Source organism: Brienomyrus brachyistius, chromosome 10 (genome assembly GCF_023856365.1).
Source record: "Brienomyrus brachyistius isolate T26 chromosome 10, BBRACH_0.4, whole genome shotgun sequence".
NCBI lineage: Eukaryota > Metazoa > Chordata > Actinopteri > Osteoglossiformes > Mormyridae > Brienomyrus > Brienomyrus brachyistius.
In genome coordinates this window covers 13,186,191-13,202,892 of record NC_064542.1, presented here as the reverse complement: position 1 = coordinate 13,202,892, position 16,702 = coordinate 13,186,191, and the positions used below count along the sequence as shown (strand labels likewise).

Below are 16,702 nucleotides of genomic sequence, written 5' to 3'. Positions count from 1 at the left end.
AATGATGTCGTGAGAAGGTGATTAGCAGTTTTTTTTTCCTTTTTGTCTTCAAAAAGACTAACCTTGACTATGACGCTATAGTTGAATCCAGGAGGCAGCTTAGCTTAGGGAAACCCTGGGCCTTTGCAGTGGCTCCCATCAGCTGAATGGATTTCAGAGCCTTGAACTAGTTTTTTGCAGCATCACGGGCAGTGTTTTAGCTAGCCGAGTATTTTACGTTATAGTCAGAGGGACATCATTCATGGTGCAAGACCCCCCACACATTGTCCGTGAAAGTAAAACTGTGAATGCAAGGCTATTGGTGTTTCTTTTCCAAGTTTTAAAAATTTACCATTTATGGTAAAGGGTAAAAAAGTTTATGCAATTGTAACAAAGAAATGTCACTTATAAACTTGAACTTTATGGAATTTGTAAGAGTGAGGCTTCATACATTTGAACCAAGCCTCAATGAGTTAGCATCCCCAAGTATGTCAGCAGTGATGGGGGTGGGGGGGTTACTTTCCGTGTGTTGGATGCAGTGTATATAATGATTCAAATACTGATGCGTGGGCATTGCTTTCCTCAGCAAATGCCAGTTTGCATTTGTCGTGCGCATGTGTGTGTGTGTGTGTGTGTGGGTGGGTGTATGTGTGTGGCTGGGTCGTGTGAGTAGTGCAGTTTGACAGTGTGATTGGCGTGTGCAAGGTGGCAAGAGGAAGAGCCCCCTGGACTGGGCGACACAAAAACCTGCAGGAGTTCCACTGCCTCTCCTGGATGCCAGTGAACCTGTTCCAGTTCTCTCCCTTCCTGATGCATTAACAATATATATTTCTTTTTGCTTTGTATTTCCTTTTAATATTCTGTTTCTTGTTGAAAAGTAGCTCCTAGAATTTTTTTCTGCTAAGAAAAATCGAAAAGCGTCCCGTTTGACATTTTGTTAGTACTTGAGGGAGGCTTTTTTTGTTTTGTTTTTTGGGTGGGGGGGTGGGAAGAGGGTTTGAGGGTTTGATGAGTCATGCATAGCTGATAAATATGTAATTGATTACTTCAGTTTTCTTTTTTTCTTTCCCAATCTCACTTTACATATTGTAAAGGTAGCCTGACAACACTTCTGGAGGAAGGAAATAAACTAAATCTGTTTAACACACTGAAGGAATCTGTGCTTCATCACTGCTGTACAGGCACCAAACAGTCTGGGCATAGCAGTGGCCATCGGTTAAAATGCGGGTTGTGTCACTCACCCCATGAAGCAGGATTAATTGCCAAAGTGTTCTGTCCCATTTGCAGTTGTGTAGCTCCATTGATCGGCATCTCTGCCTTTGACAGCCATTTGTCCTAGCCAAAGTTTTCCCCCCAACTTCTTCATTTGTATGTATGTTTTATTACTTTCGAAATTCAAGTTGGAGTAACACAACTGTGTAATTATTACCCATTGAGATACACAGTCTGCCCCCACCCTGATATGCGTGATACGGGATAAATACTTGAGGTTCCAGATGAGTGAACCTGCACTTGCATTCCACCCCACAGCTGTGCATAAGAGCTTCGGAAGCGTTCCTCTGCAAACTCCTTCCTTCCTGCCTGTCCCCATGGAAACAGGCAGGAGATGTTTTCTTTTGGCCTGTGCAAAATCTCTATCATAAAAATAGCCTCCCTCAATGGACCATCAGGGACTACACCCAACTGTGTGCCTTGCGGCGCTCCTTTTGTCCGTTGGTCATGGAGGGGAAATTGTGGTTTGGTTTGGTCCTCGGGCCCCACTACCCTGCTAGTTTTCCAGCTATCCCTGCCCCACACACAAGTCCCAGCTGTCTTTCAGCTTCTGATTGACTGAACACATCTGATCCAGGTAATCAGCAGTGTGTGGGGCAGGGATAGCTGGAAAACAAGCAGGGCAGTGGGGCCTCAGGACTGAGTTTGAGAACCACTGCACTAAGTATGCAAGAAAAAGGACTCTAGAAAATAGACACCATTGCATGTAACTGCACAGGAGCATTCGGATGGAGCCCAGTGTCTCATTAGATGATCACTGGTGTAATATTAGTTGACACACGGAAGTCTGGTTTTAGAACTCACGAAAAAAAACTGCATGCAGATATTTAAAGCGTTGCGACAACCACATTGTTGCTATTGTATGCATATGCATGTTGCATCTATACTACATATATAGATTCAAAGGCGCTGTCTTGAATAATTCATTGGTAGAGGTTGAAGTTACTAAGTCCTTCAACAAAAAAAAAGAAAATCCTGTAGCTCAAATTTCACGTTATTAGTGCAGTGTTTATAATAGCAGGATATGATGTAATTTACATGTATTATGTTAGTCACAAAACCTGCTGTCTCTTTGCCCCTGACTCCTCCCGGGGGAGAGAATTAGAGCAGTAATATGAGCCATCCAACTCCACAGAGACATTTGGGTGTGGATTCGGTGTATTAAAAGCAAGTCAGTAGGGCTGGCATGTATGGTCGGGCTTGGAGGGGTTGGACTGCACCAGGACAAGTGGACAGTAACAGCACAGGCACAATGCAGCTATTCAGCAGGCGCCAGACTGGCGAGGAAAGGAGGGCTTCAGTTTGAGAAGCAAGAGGTCCTGTTGAGAGCCAAGAAGAGGGCTGGTTTTAACAGAAAATCAACATCTACTCAATTGCATAATAAAACGGCTACACACGTATAATCCCGGTAAGACTCGGATTAGCGACTTAGCAAGAGTGTTCTGTGCAGCAGAAAAAAATATACAGTCCAACAAAATGGCCCGAGGTTACTCCTTCCACGCAAGCATCGGAACTAAACCAAAACAGCAGTTACTACCATCCAACACTAGAGGGCGGGGTAACACTGAGTGAAAATCTTATTCTTTATGCGGTTCCCCACCATTAAAAAGTCGGAAGACAATATCCGTCAATTCCATCTCATGAGTAGAAACAATTAAGTAATCGTTTTAAAATACTCAGATGTATGACAATTAGATCCATATAATGTTACGACTTAACAGAATTATTAAAACAATATAAAAATAAATATAGGATGAAAAGTGATTGTTTTTTTATAGTCAGCGGTTTAAGCAGATGATGCTTTAGGGATTATTCTCAGTTTTTATTCCTTTTAAAACTTTTGTGAATAAATCGCATAGGGCGTTTATAATAGTTTAGAATTTCCCCCTTTTATAGAATAAACAGCCAAGACGAAACACATTCGTCCGAAAATATAAAACGACGCACCTCGAAAAGCAGCTCGCGCTATGCGCGCGCTCCCTTCTGGCGGATGAAGGATCGAGGGTTGGGGTCCAGCATGGCGATCTCACCCGCCGAAAAAAGGGGCCTAATTACCCCAGCAGCTGTCCTTGTTTTCTACCCAAGTCATTTGATAGCGTTACACCCTTTCGCTGGATTACAACCACATTCCTTGGCACATATATAATTTTCACGGACTATGCTGCTGAAATAATTGATTGTTCTACACCTTTCTTCGGCAGATCAGTATTATTACTATCGTGGGTTATATGTATCCATGCATTTGTCGACTGCTTATCCTGTGTAGGATTGCAGAGGGGGGTGGATGTTGGAATCTTTCCCAGGCAGCAGTACACGCTGGCCAGGATGATAGGCCAAATGCATTCACACTTGGCAATTTATAGACGCCAAATCGATTAACTGCAGGTCTTTGGACTGTGGGAGGAAATTGTACAGTCAGTCTAACCCCCAACCCTTAGGTGTAAGGCAACTACTACCCACTGGCACGCTATAAGAACTCGTCAATAATTAGTTATAATGACCGCCTTTACCTGCTACAGATACATACACGTATTGAAAATAAAACTTGTTCTCCAACGTGATGGAAATATCAGTCAGAACCACAAAAGACAACACACGCAGATATTGACACAACATTTTTATCTTAGAAAAAATAGGTCTTTCACGTTTTCCAAAAAATTTTGGCCTTTTTTTTTCCTAGTTTAATACTTTTTTCCTTCTTTATTCTCAGTACATTTACGCAGTAAATACCGGACTCATCCGTCTTCTCCAGCTCTGACGGCCCCCAGTGGGTGTGGCACTGTTTCTTGTTCACTGTGCTCGGGGGGTGGGAGACACTGTGGGTGGGGGAATGGGGGTGAGCACCGAGCCAGGGCTCCTTCATCACCTGCTGGGATTCAGTTCCTGTAACCAGGTCCGCCGGCAATTTGTGATTATGTCATAAGAAGGAGCCAACTGGCAGACAGCAAGTGACACCTGGAGTCCCACACACAGCCTGGCCATACAGGTGACCAGTCCATTCCTGTCACTGGGTGGTGGTGGGGGGGTGTTATGAAGTCCTGGCTGGGCAGATGGGTTGCCAGTTACACCAAAGTTTTCCAAATCCTGCTGTCAGAGGAGCAACACAAACAGTTTGTTGTTGCATGACTCTCCCCAGACCAGCGCAGGATAATGCAGATGAAAAGATCGGACTAGTTCAACATGTTATAAAGTTTCTCCAATTTGATGCAAACCATTATGTGCCCTCACAATGGTGCAGTTCAGGGACGAGTGAATCCTCAGGGATTGACCAAGGACAGACCACAGCGACATACACAATGCTGCGGGTGATATGTCGATTCCCGCCCCCCCAACCACTAGAAGCGGAGTTCAAGCGGCAGCACAATGAGTGCGAAATTAGCAGCAACACCACCACCCCCCCACCCACAAACTACAACAAAAACAAAGACAAAAATGGAACACACAAAGACGTCTTAAAAAGTTTTAAAAGAATGACTGATTCTAGATAAGTTGCTCTGAAAAGCAAAATGTACCTTGATAAGAGTCGTTTGCCCAGCAACTTCCAGCAACACCTGGTACAGCATTAAATCCACCGGGTTCTGAGCCATATCCCTGCATCCCACAGGCCAAACACGGCACCACAAGCTGTCAGCACGAGGCAGAGACTTCGCACCAGCATGTGGGGGAGGGGAGGGGGACATTTTTGCGGCCTTATGTTCCTGGTCTGGCCTTGGACATAGGATTTTGTGCCCAGTGGAAGACCTCCGGGATCACCAATGTTAGGAAACTCCTTTGTGCAACAGAGAGGCAAAGAGCAAAAACAGCTAAACCAACAGGAAGTTCATCGATGGCCATTTTCTCCTTGTGATTCTCACTCACCCCTGCAAAGCGGACACTGCACACAGCTAGCAGATGCTGTCATAATCTCCTCCACACGAGTCAGGACCAACAGCACAGGAGCACATGTCCGTGTGCTGAATATATCTGCACCTTGCTCCCCGTATCCAGTCCCCACCCCACTCATGAGTAAAAGACTCTGTCACCTACTACAGGTGAACTGCAGGTGGCGCACAACAGCTGCTAGGATGTGGCAAGGCCGTGGAATGGCTCAAATTTCAACTACCAGACAACTTCCTTATTCCATAAATATATAGATATACATTAAAAATGCTGTTAAAATAACTTGCCTCTGTGCCATTTTCTCTAGTGTCATTTAAACCATTTCACCCCTCCAGTTTCAAACAAACCTGCACAGTTTGCTTAAAAAGACATCACAACAGCTTAAAAAATAATAAAAGAGAATTTCAACCCACGAAATCATCATAAACAAAGGAACCATTTTCTGTTTGGTGATCACTTCACTTCAGACAGGAACAGAGGAGCTATAGTAACACAGACAAACACCAACAAGATAATTGCACGTAAACCGTCAAACAGTGGCAGTGGAGGATTAAAAATTAAAGTGACAAACAGGAGGAGGTGAACTGCCAGGAGAAACAGGAGGACAGAAAAAAAGGAAGGAGTGAGACTGTAGAGTCTTAGCAGTTTGGGTTCGGACGCAAACTCACACAGAGGCACACAAGTCAGTTCAAACTCGGATTCGCCAGAGAAACGGTAGGAGACCTGAGCAGAGTGAACTGCAGTGAATCTGCCAAGACCTGCAGACCCCCCCCAAATTCCACTCACGTACAAATCAATCCCCTCCACACCCACCCTTGACTCCCTCCCCTTCACAGCTAACTTACAACGCGTCTCCCCATTCGCCCATAACCCCTTCCTTGCCACGCTCCCCGCTGCCCTCCTAACCAATCATGTGCTGAGTGATAGCTCTCAGGGCATATAGGAGCTCAGCTTGCAGCCTTGCCTCCATTATCAGAAGGTTGATATGTATCTAGAAGAGAGGGGGGAGGGGAGAGAGATGGACACTCATTATCGTTCAGTTCGTCGATTCTTACTTATGTCCTTCAAGTTGATTCTGTTAGGGCTAATTTCTGAGTAAATCCACATGACTGCAAAAAAAATCAGTAGCGTGCCGAGACAGCAGAGGGCGCCAGAGAGGAAAACCGGATGGCCTACCTTATCGGAGGGAGTGAGCAGGGCGCTGGGGAGCTGGCTCCTGGTGCTGTCGGGGAAGCAGGCCACGGTTTTGATGTACAGCTTCAGCTCCCTCTCCAGCAGCTGGTTCACCTCGCCGTAGTCATAGTCATCGTACCTGCGGGACACACACACAAAAACACACACAGACGCGCATTTAGGTGGCAGGATTAAAATTCAAACCGCACGCAGATTCAGTACATGCAGCTCGCACCCTCCTAGGTAACTGCGGTGTTTTGGTTTCTCCCTTTGAAAAAAGCAGGTCATTTATCCTACAACTCAGATCTACGGCCTTTTACTTAAACAGGGCCTCCCAAAGCGGGAGGCACAGGATGACCTGTGGCCCGAGACAAAAGAGCAGGATCCTTATATGTGGGAGGACATTATGGAGACGTTCAGGCCAAAGATCCCGAGAGGAACACAAGCTAAACCTCGCTCTCAGATGACCCCTCTACCAGTGGGCCTACGAATACTGGCTGTGTGCAATGGGGGATTTCCCAGTTCGGATAGGCGATGTCACATGGAACAGTTATGGGCGGTAACTGGGAATGGCCCTCAGGGCAACATATACCAGTATCCGAAAAAAGGATGTCGTGGTTGTGCTGCGGTCACTGGGAAAAAAAAAAAAAACAACTTTTCCTCGGCCTAGAAATAAAGACGAGTTCTTTGGGTTCCTTCGGCCAAAAAAGAAGAAAGTAGCAGCAGGCAGTTCCAGGGCACGTGGGCGTGGCGTATTAGCGGCAGTGCGCGCGAACGGCATGGCATGTGTTGCAGGGATGGAGAGAACCGCACGTGGCACGTTAGCAGAATTAGCATCGCACTTCGCGCATATTAGCAGAACGGCTAGGCTGCAGGGCACGGGGCACGGCCGCATCTCACCGGATGCCGAACATGCAGTGGATGTAGTTCCAGACGGCACGGCGCAGATCGGACCCGCGGGAGAACGGCAAGGCCGCCACGCAGCGGAAACGCTCGTCCAGGAGGTGGCCGATGTCCGAGTACAGCCGGTTCACAAGCGAGAAGCCGTGGTCCTCCCATGAATAGTCCTGCACACGTAAAACAAGGCATGAGTGAGGCTGCTAGAGGCGTGCCGGTCCCCTGGGCGGATGCAGAGGTGGAGAGGGATGCATTGCAGGGTAGGATCGCCGGTCCATGTTGAAGTACACGCCCGTGTTATGTTCCTGTGTTATTTTCCTGCTGCAATTAACAAGCGTGGAGGCGGAGCCTAATCGCCACAAACCACCAGCCGCTGTTGCTACACCTCACCTGCACCCTGAACACCTGGAAGTGATCCTCATCACGGCGGGCGAACTCCTGGTAGCCGAACTCGGGGTCTGTGACGAAGTGGGAGGGTTCTATACAGGTCACCTCCTCCTCTTCCTCCGCATCTGAGGCATAGAGGCATAGATGCATAATGTAGAGGCGGCAGAAGGCCGGACGTGGCGAGAGCGGGGGCAGTGCCCTTACCCGCATGCGGGAGTGCTTGGGAACCCGGCCTGTCCGTCTCCTCCTGCGCTCGCTGGATCTTTTCCCTGAGACAGGCGACCTCGCAGCTGGAGTCCAGGGACTGCAGAGAGGCAGTCGGCCGACAGAGACAAGCCCATTAGAGCCACAGCTTAAGCATCTGTGTTAGTAGCAGCTAGCAACTAATGGAGACTGATATACACAGAATATATACAGAAGTTCAATATTAATTTCAGTTCATTCCTGTAGTGGATAAGTTCAACATCTCTGCCCCTAAACATTTAATTTATTGCATTTATTGGCATAAAACCAAGAACCAAGATCAAGCAGATTTATCTTTGCCGGCATGATTAAAGGTAATAAATACGATTTATTATTACTTCAGCATTAAGTTTTAAAACGACTATTGTTACTAGTGATGCATATATTTATACATACACATAAATACACAAGACTGAATGCAGACCATGTCATCCACTCAATAGCAGAATGGAAATCCTGCACAGATTCCCTCAGCTCTAGAATCAAAATCTGATAACTTGCAGTGCCCTACCCCCCCCCGACCCCCGCCACCCCGACAAGAGCCCTATGTGTTTCGCTAATAACATTTTCCTCTAATCTGACAGCTTAATGGCACAATTGCACAAAAGCAAGAACCTCAGAAATTGAAAAAAATGGACCGACAAATACCAGAGACTCTGGAAGGATTTTGTACAAAGAGGCTTGCTTTGTCTCATAAGGTGATACAACGTTCCAAGTCACATGTCAACTGCAAATACTCTAAAATTCAAATCAGATTCAAATCAGCTTTTGGTTGAGTGGGGGAGAGTGAGGGCAAAATTTCTCACTGTATTTTGACGCTGATTTTTAGCCAGTGCACACCGAGGACAATTCTGAGCACAAGACCAAACAGCAGGTACACATCTACAGCCCCTTACCCGCCGTCGTGGTGCCCTCTCTAGGGGTGTGGCGTTGCCATTGGCCGCGTCGCAGGTACAGTAACCAGGAGGTGTGCCATGGGACACCCTGGGCGCTGGAGGGGGGTCTGGGTCCGTCCCTGAACCAAAGACGAAACTGCAGAGGGCGTGGCAGTGTGCCAGCAGAACCACAGCCTGCACCAGCTCAGCCAGTGACCAGCACTGCTCTCCGGGCTTCAGCAGGGCCTGCGGGGGGGCGCCAAAGAGCCCAGCCATTAAAGATCTGAAAGCTCCTCCAAGGCACAGCATACACCCCAGAAATAAACACCCATCTTTAAATACCCCTTTCCATCCTTTTTCGAGGACCACATATTAAGAGAACTACGGCTTCGGGCTTATTATAGGATGCGCAGGCATCCTGTGTGCATATGAGCTGGCTGTAAACAGAGGTTCCTGGGTGTGCTCGGGGTTGGGGGGGTACCTGGATGTGGGCGCGGCCGCTAAGCCAAGGCCGGTGGGCTAGCACTTTGTTGATGTGGTCCAGATGTCGCAGTCGGGGGGGGGCGGCTTCCAACCCCTGAAGCCACACGGGGTCTCCCCCCACGCGAAGAAACTGGGCCGAGTGCAGGGACACCAGGTAGCTACAGCGGTGCCGCGCAGCCGCCTTTGGGGGGGGGGGGGGGGATCAGAGAGCAGGAAAGACAGAGCGACATGGTGGCTGTTACAAGGTGTAACGTGCATGTCTGTGTAGCACATGTGCACGAGTCGGGAGTGTGATACGCACCATGATGGCGATATAGTGGCGGTACGGCAGAGGCAGCGGTCCATCCATGTGCAGGATGTAGTGCTGACTGTGGAGGAAACTTTCCAAGTACTGTGGGTGGAAGGCCATCTGCTGCAGCACTGTGTCCAGGCGCCCCCTACTGACCAGCGCTTTCATGCACAGCAGCGACGCGCGCTCCTTCTCAGAGTTCACCTTCATCACCTGCGCAATCGGGGAGAGAAGAGCCGAGCAGGTCAACGCAGTTCGTCTTTACGGACACTTTACAGCTCAGAACAAATCGTGCCGCTTCAGCCTTCGCTTGTGCCTCTTTAGCGTAAATTGCTAACTACGGTGTTAGCCTCAATTTTCAGCCACGTCTCGGTGACCTGATCACACCTAGCGGACCTACAGCTGAGGAAGCTCAAGAAATATGGTGGCCACAGAGTCCTCCACTGTAGCCAAGTGGTGCACTAGGAGAAGCTACAACTTCACCAGAGAGATCTGACCAACCAATCAAGAGCACAAATTGACAGGGTCATGGTTATACGAACACATCATTCCTGACATGCTGTTTAACAGATGACACGTGCAACACTACACACTGTCATCAACAGGTCAACAGGGAGCTCCAGCCCACCGATCAACCAGCCTATTGCACTGGTTAAAGATGAGCACGTTTCCCTCATCTTCCCCCTGAATTCCCTCTTAGAGCACAGGAATAACAATCAAAGAGAGGAGCAGGTAGAAAAAGAGAGGGGATGGAGAAGTAGGACATATGAGATGAGGCAAGATATCCTCCACCTCGATCCCTCATGGCCAAGGAGACAAGAACAACTGATACTGCAGATGGGCGAAAAGAGCAGGATCAGAGGATCAGGAAAGGGAGGGAGACCACTGACACAATGCAGATGGAACCTCATGTATGATCCAAGGGGCCAACCAGCTTCAGGGCCTTCTATAACAAATTCTAGGAAACCCAAATTAAGCATGGAATGGTATTGATTCTGTTTTGGGAGGGGGGGCAAATGACTAAGGCTCTAACTAACACTAACACTGCGGAGGTGTCGGGTGTGTGGAGCTGCTATTGGATCGCCAAGATCGTAAATACTCTATCACATGTTGAAATCCCTTCCTCCCGTAGGATCATCCAACACACTAATCCCAAACAACATTTTACCATTACCCTGTCCACCCTCCCCCCATGTAAACAAATGGAATATCACCAAATGTAGACATGTAGTTCCCCTTTTGGACCACTGGGGAGTGCCCTCAGTAGTAATTTAAGACAACTAGGGCAGTCGTGCAGACACAAGGCATGGCGTCTCTCTGCAACAAACTGACACACTTACGACCGAAGCCTGTATCCTGAGCCAGCCCCAGACCTTAGCAAAGACACTGCATCTCAAAGCTAACATCTCCCTACTAATCAAAGTCCTTAATCCGTTTCAAGTGATATGCACTCCACAGCCTCACCATACCTTGTTGCAGCTAAACATAACAGACAAGCAACAAATCTGAGCAAAGACTATGCATCTCCTCTAGGCCACAGATATGACATCATAGCCAGCCAGCCAGCCCCGCCCCCCCAGGAGTGAACTTCACGGTGCTGCAAACAGAAGTGCGGATTATACGTCCAAAAATACAGTGAGCAGGTTGTGCTGAACTGCAGTCAGCAGAATCGCCCCTCCATCACAGCCAAACCTGTTCTCGAGCACTGCGGCTACTTTTCCAACCATCTTCAGCTTAATGAGGCATCAAACCACCCCGATGCTCAAATATCTGTTCGAATTCCAGGAGGTGATTCCTTTTCATCTCAATTAACGAACGAATGCAGTGTCACAACGGCAGAACAAACACTAACAGGAGTCTACAGCTGCAACAGCTAAATTATGACGGTCGAATGCAATAAACATAATGATTTAAATCCAGACTCCCTGCTGAAGGCAACTAAGTACCACCTCAGGATGGGCAGCTAAGAAAAGGTAGGTATTGTATGCGATATCTGCATTTGTAGGGCCAGGCAATCATTGGTCGTAAGCAGAGGTCGTATTTTGTATTTGTCCCAGAAGTGTCGTGTTCCAAAATGGGCTGAAAAGGTCCTATCCAGCAAGGGTCTACGAGCTCCTATGGATTAGTACTGCCAGAAAGGCTCCTTGAAATACCTCATGTACTCTTAAAAAGCCCCAAATACCAAATATCTTATAATCCACGTAATTGAAGCCAATAACGCAAAAGAGCGCAAACATCCAAATATGACAACGTTAAACCTGAAAACAAGTCATACAAAGTCAACCACAGCGACCTGACAGCCCTTTGTTAACCCCACAGCTCCTCAGTCACAAAACGCTACATAAAGGCCTCGCAGTGAAAAAGAAAACAACCGTTAAGATACAGCTGATGTTCCGATAGCCTTTTAAGGATTTTTGGGCCATCCAGTCGTGACTCACATTAACTTTCTCAAGGACCGAGGTAATGGACCATGTGACTGACAACTCGTGCTATAACGACTGTGCCAACTCATTCCATGGAGCTGGACAGCGTTTCGTTATAGTCGTTTTATGAAAATCACCAAAAACCATTAGCATGACTAACATAACCAGGAACTAACAGAGGGGGGGAAAGACAATGTAAGACAAGTGAAGACAAGTGAAGTGAAGTGAAGTGAAGTGAAGTGAGGAAGTCCAGCTGGCAGTGAGGGGATCATTGTATGGACAGCTGGAGGGCTGGCTAGGAGAAAGGGAGCAGAAGATGGGGCAGGATCTCGTCATTCCTATTCCCAGTGCCACCCAAAAGAGGAAGAGGAGAAGCAAAGCTGGTTTGGGGTGTGAAGTGGGGCGCTAGGGATATTCAATCTGCATTCCCAGAATGCCTTGGGGGTAGTCATGTGCTGCTCCCTCTGCTGTGGGTGCACACCTGCCCCCCATGGTTAGGACACAGCAACTTGAAACTTGGAAGAGCTGCGACGACTCACCACATTGCTTTCTGCTTACAGTGTAAACAGCAGTATGACCGGTCACTGGACTGGGCTTGATGTACACATCCTGGTGTCAGAGTCAGTAAATACAATGAGTGGGCTATGGTTCACTAACAAAAGGCAGTCAAACAGATAAAAGAAACAGCCTTAGTTATAGCTGCCTCATACAACCATGCCGGAGCCCGCCACTCTTAAACAGTGAATCTCTACTGCAGACACTGATATTCTCCAAAAGTGTAGAAGCCCTTTGACCGAGTCCCAGAGCTGAATGTTCTTGCCAAGGGGAAAAAAAAAGCCCCAAGACATTTGTTTCATATGATAATTCTTCAGAACAGTGACCAGTCTAATCTTATAAAGAAAAAGTGCTGTAATGAAAGTCTCTGGCAGAAAGAGGACAGACATTTCATCCAGATGCATGAAGCATCACAACCAACAGAGAGGTAAAATGAATCCAGGAAACACACCCCTTTATCTCCCTGGAGAAATACAGAAGTGCTCCTAGACACTTTTAGAAAATAATGATTAAATAAAATTACATAAATTCATTCAGGATATTTATCAGGCGGGAGCCAGTGGGTCGGGAGTGATGCTGTATCAGGCCGTAATCTGCAGATGTCGCTTCTCCAGCTTTTCTGTCACCGATTTGCTCCAAGCTCAGCGAGTGACGTCATTTTTCTCCGTTTACCAATTAGCCTTTCCTGAGGTTCGCGGTGTGCTGGGGCTCCTGCGCATCGGTGAACCTTGCGGTCAAGCTCCCAGGCCGTCTCTGCCGGACAGCACCGAAGAGGCAGCGTCGGCATGGAGACACTCGACAGAGGTAATAAACGCACCGGATCGCAAGCAGAGCCATGTGTCTGCTCGCCCAAACCTTGGGCCAGAATCTATTTCCTTGATTCAGTCGAACAAAAGAGCCAGTCAGGCTACAGAGGCCTGGACCTAGGATGCATAGACCAGCTGAAAAGAAACTTGACAATATCACTCACATCTAGCATCTCGAAATAGTGGTTGGCAAAAATCTGTGCACAAACAAGAGTATTTGCAAGCATTTGAATAGCAGAAACGCCCCCCCCCCCCATCCCACCAGCCAATGAGTTACACCACACCGTCCCACATCAGTCCCAGGCTGCTTCAAAGGCATGAGCCGCAGATGTGAGGAAAGCTAGATCACACCCTGTTTCCGGAGTTCGACCTTCCCATCCCTTTAACCAGCTACCCATGATTCAGCTAATAATGAAGCAAAAATGGGAGCCACTACCTGTGCATCGGATTCAGACTGTGCTTCTGCGGTTCTGATGCACGCTCACTGACATCATTCAGTGGGTATGGAAAGGTGGGGTGAGAAAGTATAATTCTACAAAAATATTCAGCCTTTCAATACCATGTCTGTCATTTCTCTCTCCAATATGGATTTAATGAATAAATAAATAAACTAAATAAGCTAATATGACAGGCTAAATAAATATATGTAAGAAAAGACAGGCGATGATAATAGAAGGTAAAATATAGATGGTAACCGTGTCCATAATGAAATTCCTCCATTGTTCTGGTAAATGTTGAAATTGCAGTAAACAAGTTCTCCTGGCCGCAGCGCCACCTATTGGTTGCTTGCAAAAAAAGCAGCCCGGAAAAGAGAAAAACAACTTTGATTGGCAGTATATCCAGCATCACCACACAAAGACTCTGCCGAAAGCGTTAACAGTAAAAAATGGACAAGCACAAATTCTTGAAACACAAAACATCTTCCGCAAGAGGTGCAAAGCAAAATCATGCTAAAGTCACTGAAAACGCACGATTTCCGTATCGCTGTTATTTTACTTAGTCGCAAACATGAACGACCTTTCTTTACCATATTCAACAATAAAGGAACGACAGAAAATAATGTTTTGAGGACAATCTATTAAAAACACTATTTTCTGAGCATGTAAATGACACTTTTTCTGCACGTGTATGTCTATACAGGTGATGTCATCCTCGAAATTCAACACAATAAGCATCATGATGATTATGGGGAAGTAAGCAAATAATACAATATTTACCATACAGTGGCCGATGACACAAATGAACACGCAAATAAAAATGCACTGGAATGTGCATTGTGCTTAATGCAAACCGAAAATATTACATGTGTGCAGCATTTAGTCATATATGTATAATCCCAATGTAATCCCCATCTAAGCAGTTATTTTCCATTCACTCAAAAAACAGTCTAAAGTATACATTGGGTATTACACACGTATTAATGAGATTAAAACTAAATATTAACAGATCAGAAAAATCCGCATGCATTCAAAAATATGTTGTTTCTGTAACCCATATACATTTGTATAATCTTCAGGGGCATATTCCAGCCAATCACCGTATTCAATTGTTGAAATCTAGCTTGTCATCTAAAGAAACCTTTGACAACTAAAGTGCTCACTGAAAAAAATGAAATTAAAAATGTTTTCCCTGATGTCTTACTGGACATCTTACGCCTTACTTTGCCTGTCCTTGCGAAACCAAACGTGTAATATTTAAGACTTGCTATTCGTGACTTAGCTTTAGCAAACTTTTCCCATTGAAATCAACGGTATGGTAATTATTAGAATTATAAGAATGAAACAAAGTAACCATTGGTGATTTTGGGAATGTCTATATATATCCGATTAGCTAAATGTGGATCACCGAACTGGTCGCTCTTAACTTTTGTTTCTACCGTGTAATAAGACGTCGGTGGGAGTATTCATATTCGCTAACCAGCTTACCATACAAATAAAGACAGATTGATCTAAATGGTATATAAAAGCTTTTTCGCCAAATTGTGGTAGGCCACTGTCCCGCAAAAACACTGGGAGCCTGTCGCTGCAAACTCCCCAAAATCCGTTACCTAATTCATGAATGTTAGCAAGCTAACTGGCTAAACGATCCCCTCCCCCTTCAGAAAAAAAACGCAAACTAGCTTGCTAGCATGCTAATGTGCATGAAATAGAGTAGGCAATTCAATCGTATTCTTTACGCGTTTGTCAGTAAGTTTACTGACAAAACATGGCTTTTATTACTAATAAATTAATATACAATTATGTGATGTCAGGACGTAAGATGTATTGCACTAGCTAGCAACTCAAAAGTTGTGAACAACAGTTCATTCATTCGCAGGTCCAAGAAAGAATATTTATATCTGGTATATTGCATATTTTGATTTCAGGGTGTCTTTAATTGTTCTTTTATTGCTGTGATAATGCATGTCCGTAACATGCTAGTTAAGGTATTAATCCGTGGTGATGCTGGTAATTACTCTGCGATGACTGTCAGTTTGAATGCTAGTAAAAAAAATAATAACGACGCTTACGGATGAAAGGAAAATAACCAGCAAGTTAAAGAAAAAGACAGATACAGATACGTCTTTCGGGAGCAGTGAATGAATGAAAGAGACAGGGCACTTGCAACTTCAGAATAGCTGAACTAGCTAGACAGCACTATAACAGGTCATTTATACCACATTTTCATACGTGCATATTTTGTCATCCAATAAGTACCTGGCTCTGGGCACGTTGGCATTGGGTTCCGAGGGGGTACTCCATCTTTTTCGTGCAGATGATCATTTTCCTCTGTCAGTGCATTGATCTAGATCCTTTAGTCTCTCTAGATGCTCAACTAACAAAGCGGAGCTGCTGCGCAGTCTACAAGGAGTAAGGGGGGGGTTGTAACTGACAGCGCTAGATCCAGCTCATCCAATCACTGGAGAGAAGGGGCGGTACTCCAGGCACAGGGCTGTGGCCAATCAGCTCGCAGAAGCAGCATTTTTAGGTCCAAACTCTGGCTCCAGTATCTTGACCAATCCGCAGTGGAATCTTGTGGAAAAATACCTGTCAGTTAGCCAGGTTTGCCCCGCCTCTAGACTGCAGTCTTAAGTCCTGACGGATGCTTTAACTTTATAGGCCGAAGGTCTGGCTGACTTTTAAAAAGGCAACAGTATTTTATCTGAAGTCAGCACTAATGGATATATATATCACATCACCAAATCACAAAGAAATATATATAATTATATTTTTGATATTTGGTGGCATGAAGTTGAGCTCTGTAAACAGCATTATTTTTTTTAAAGACTAGTCTTCACATCAAAATCTCACAATCATAGCAGATTTAACATGGATGGAATATTTATATATGCACTTATAACTGAACGGCCACATCCAGATGCTTACAGCATTTAGAAAAAACAAGAGAAAATGTCTTCAGTTGTATATTATATGATTTTATACATATGTATATTATTCTTGG

At 45.9% G+C, this 16,702-nt stretch overlaps 1 protein-coding gene across 3 annotated transcripts; it reads right to left on the bottom strand.

Moving 5' to 3' along the window:
* Positions 1-3,853: 3,853 nt before the first annotated feature.
* Positions 3,854-16,285, bottom strand: sesn4 (sestrin 4). 3 transcript variants are annotated; one of them, XR_007400290.1, is made up of 10 exons: positions 15,958-16,285; positions 9,490-9,690; positions 9,187-9,369; positions 8,727-8,951; positions 7,792-7,891; positions 7,591-7,712; positions 7,204-7,370; positions 6,307-6,442; positions 4,764-6,121; positions 3,854-4,338 (listed from the first exon to the last, which is right to left on the bottom strand). XR_007400290.1 is itself a non-coding variant. In XM_049027513.1 (9 exons), the coding sequence occupies exons 1-9, from the start codon at positions 16,021-16,023 to the stop codon at positions 6,032-6,034; spliced, it is 1,290 nt and encodes a 429-aa protein (XP_048883470.1). In that variant the 5' UTR covers positions 16,024-16,285; the 3' UTR covers positions 3,854-6,031. The 3 variants fall into 3 exon arrangements, 1 of the variants encoding a protein (XP_048883470.1); XR_007400291.1 differs by having other exon boundaries at positions 3,854-5,020; positions 5,110-6,121; XM_049027513.1 differs by having other exon boundaries at positions 3,854-6,121.
* Positions 16,286-16,702: the final 417 nt, after the last annotated feature.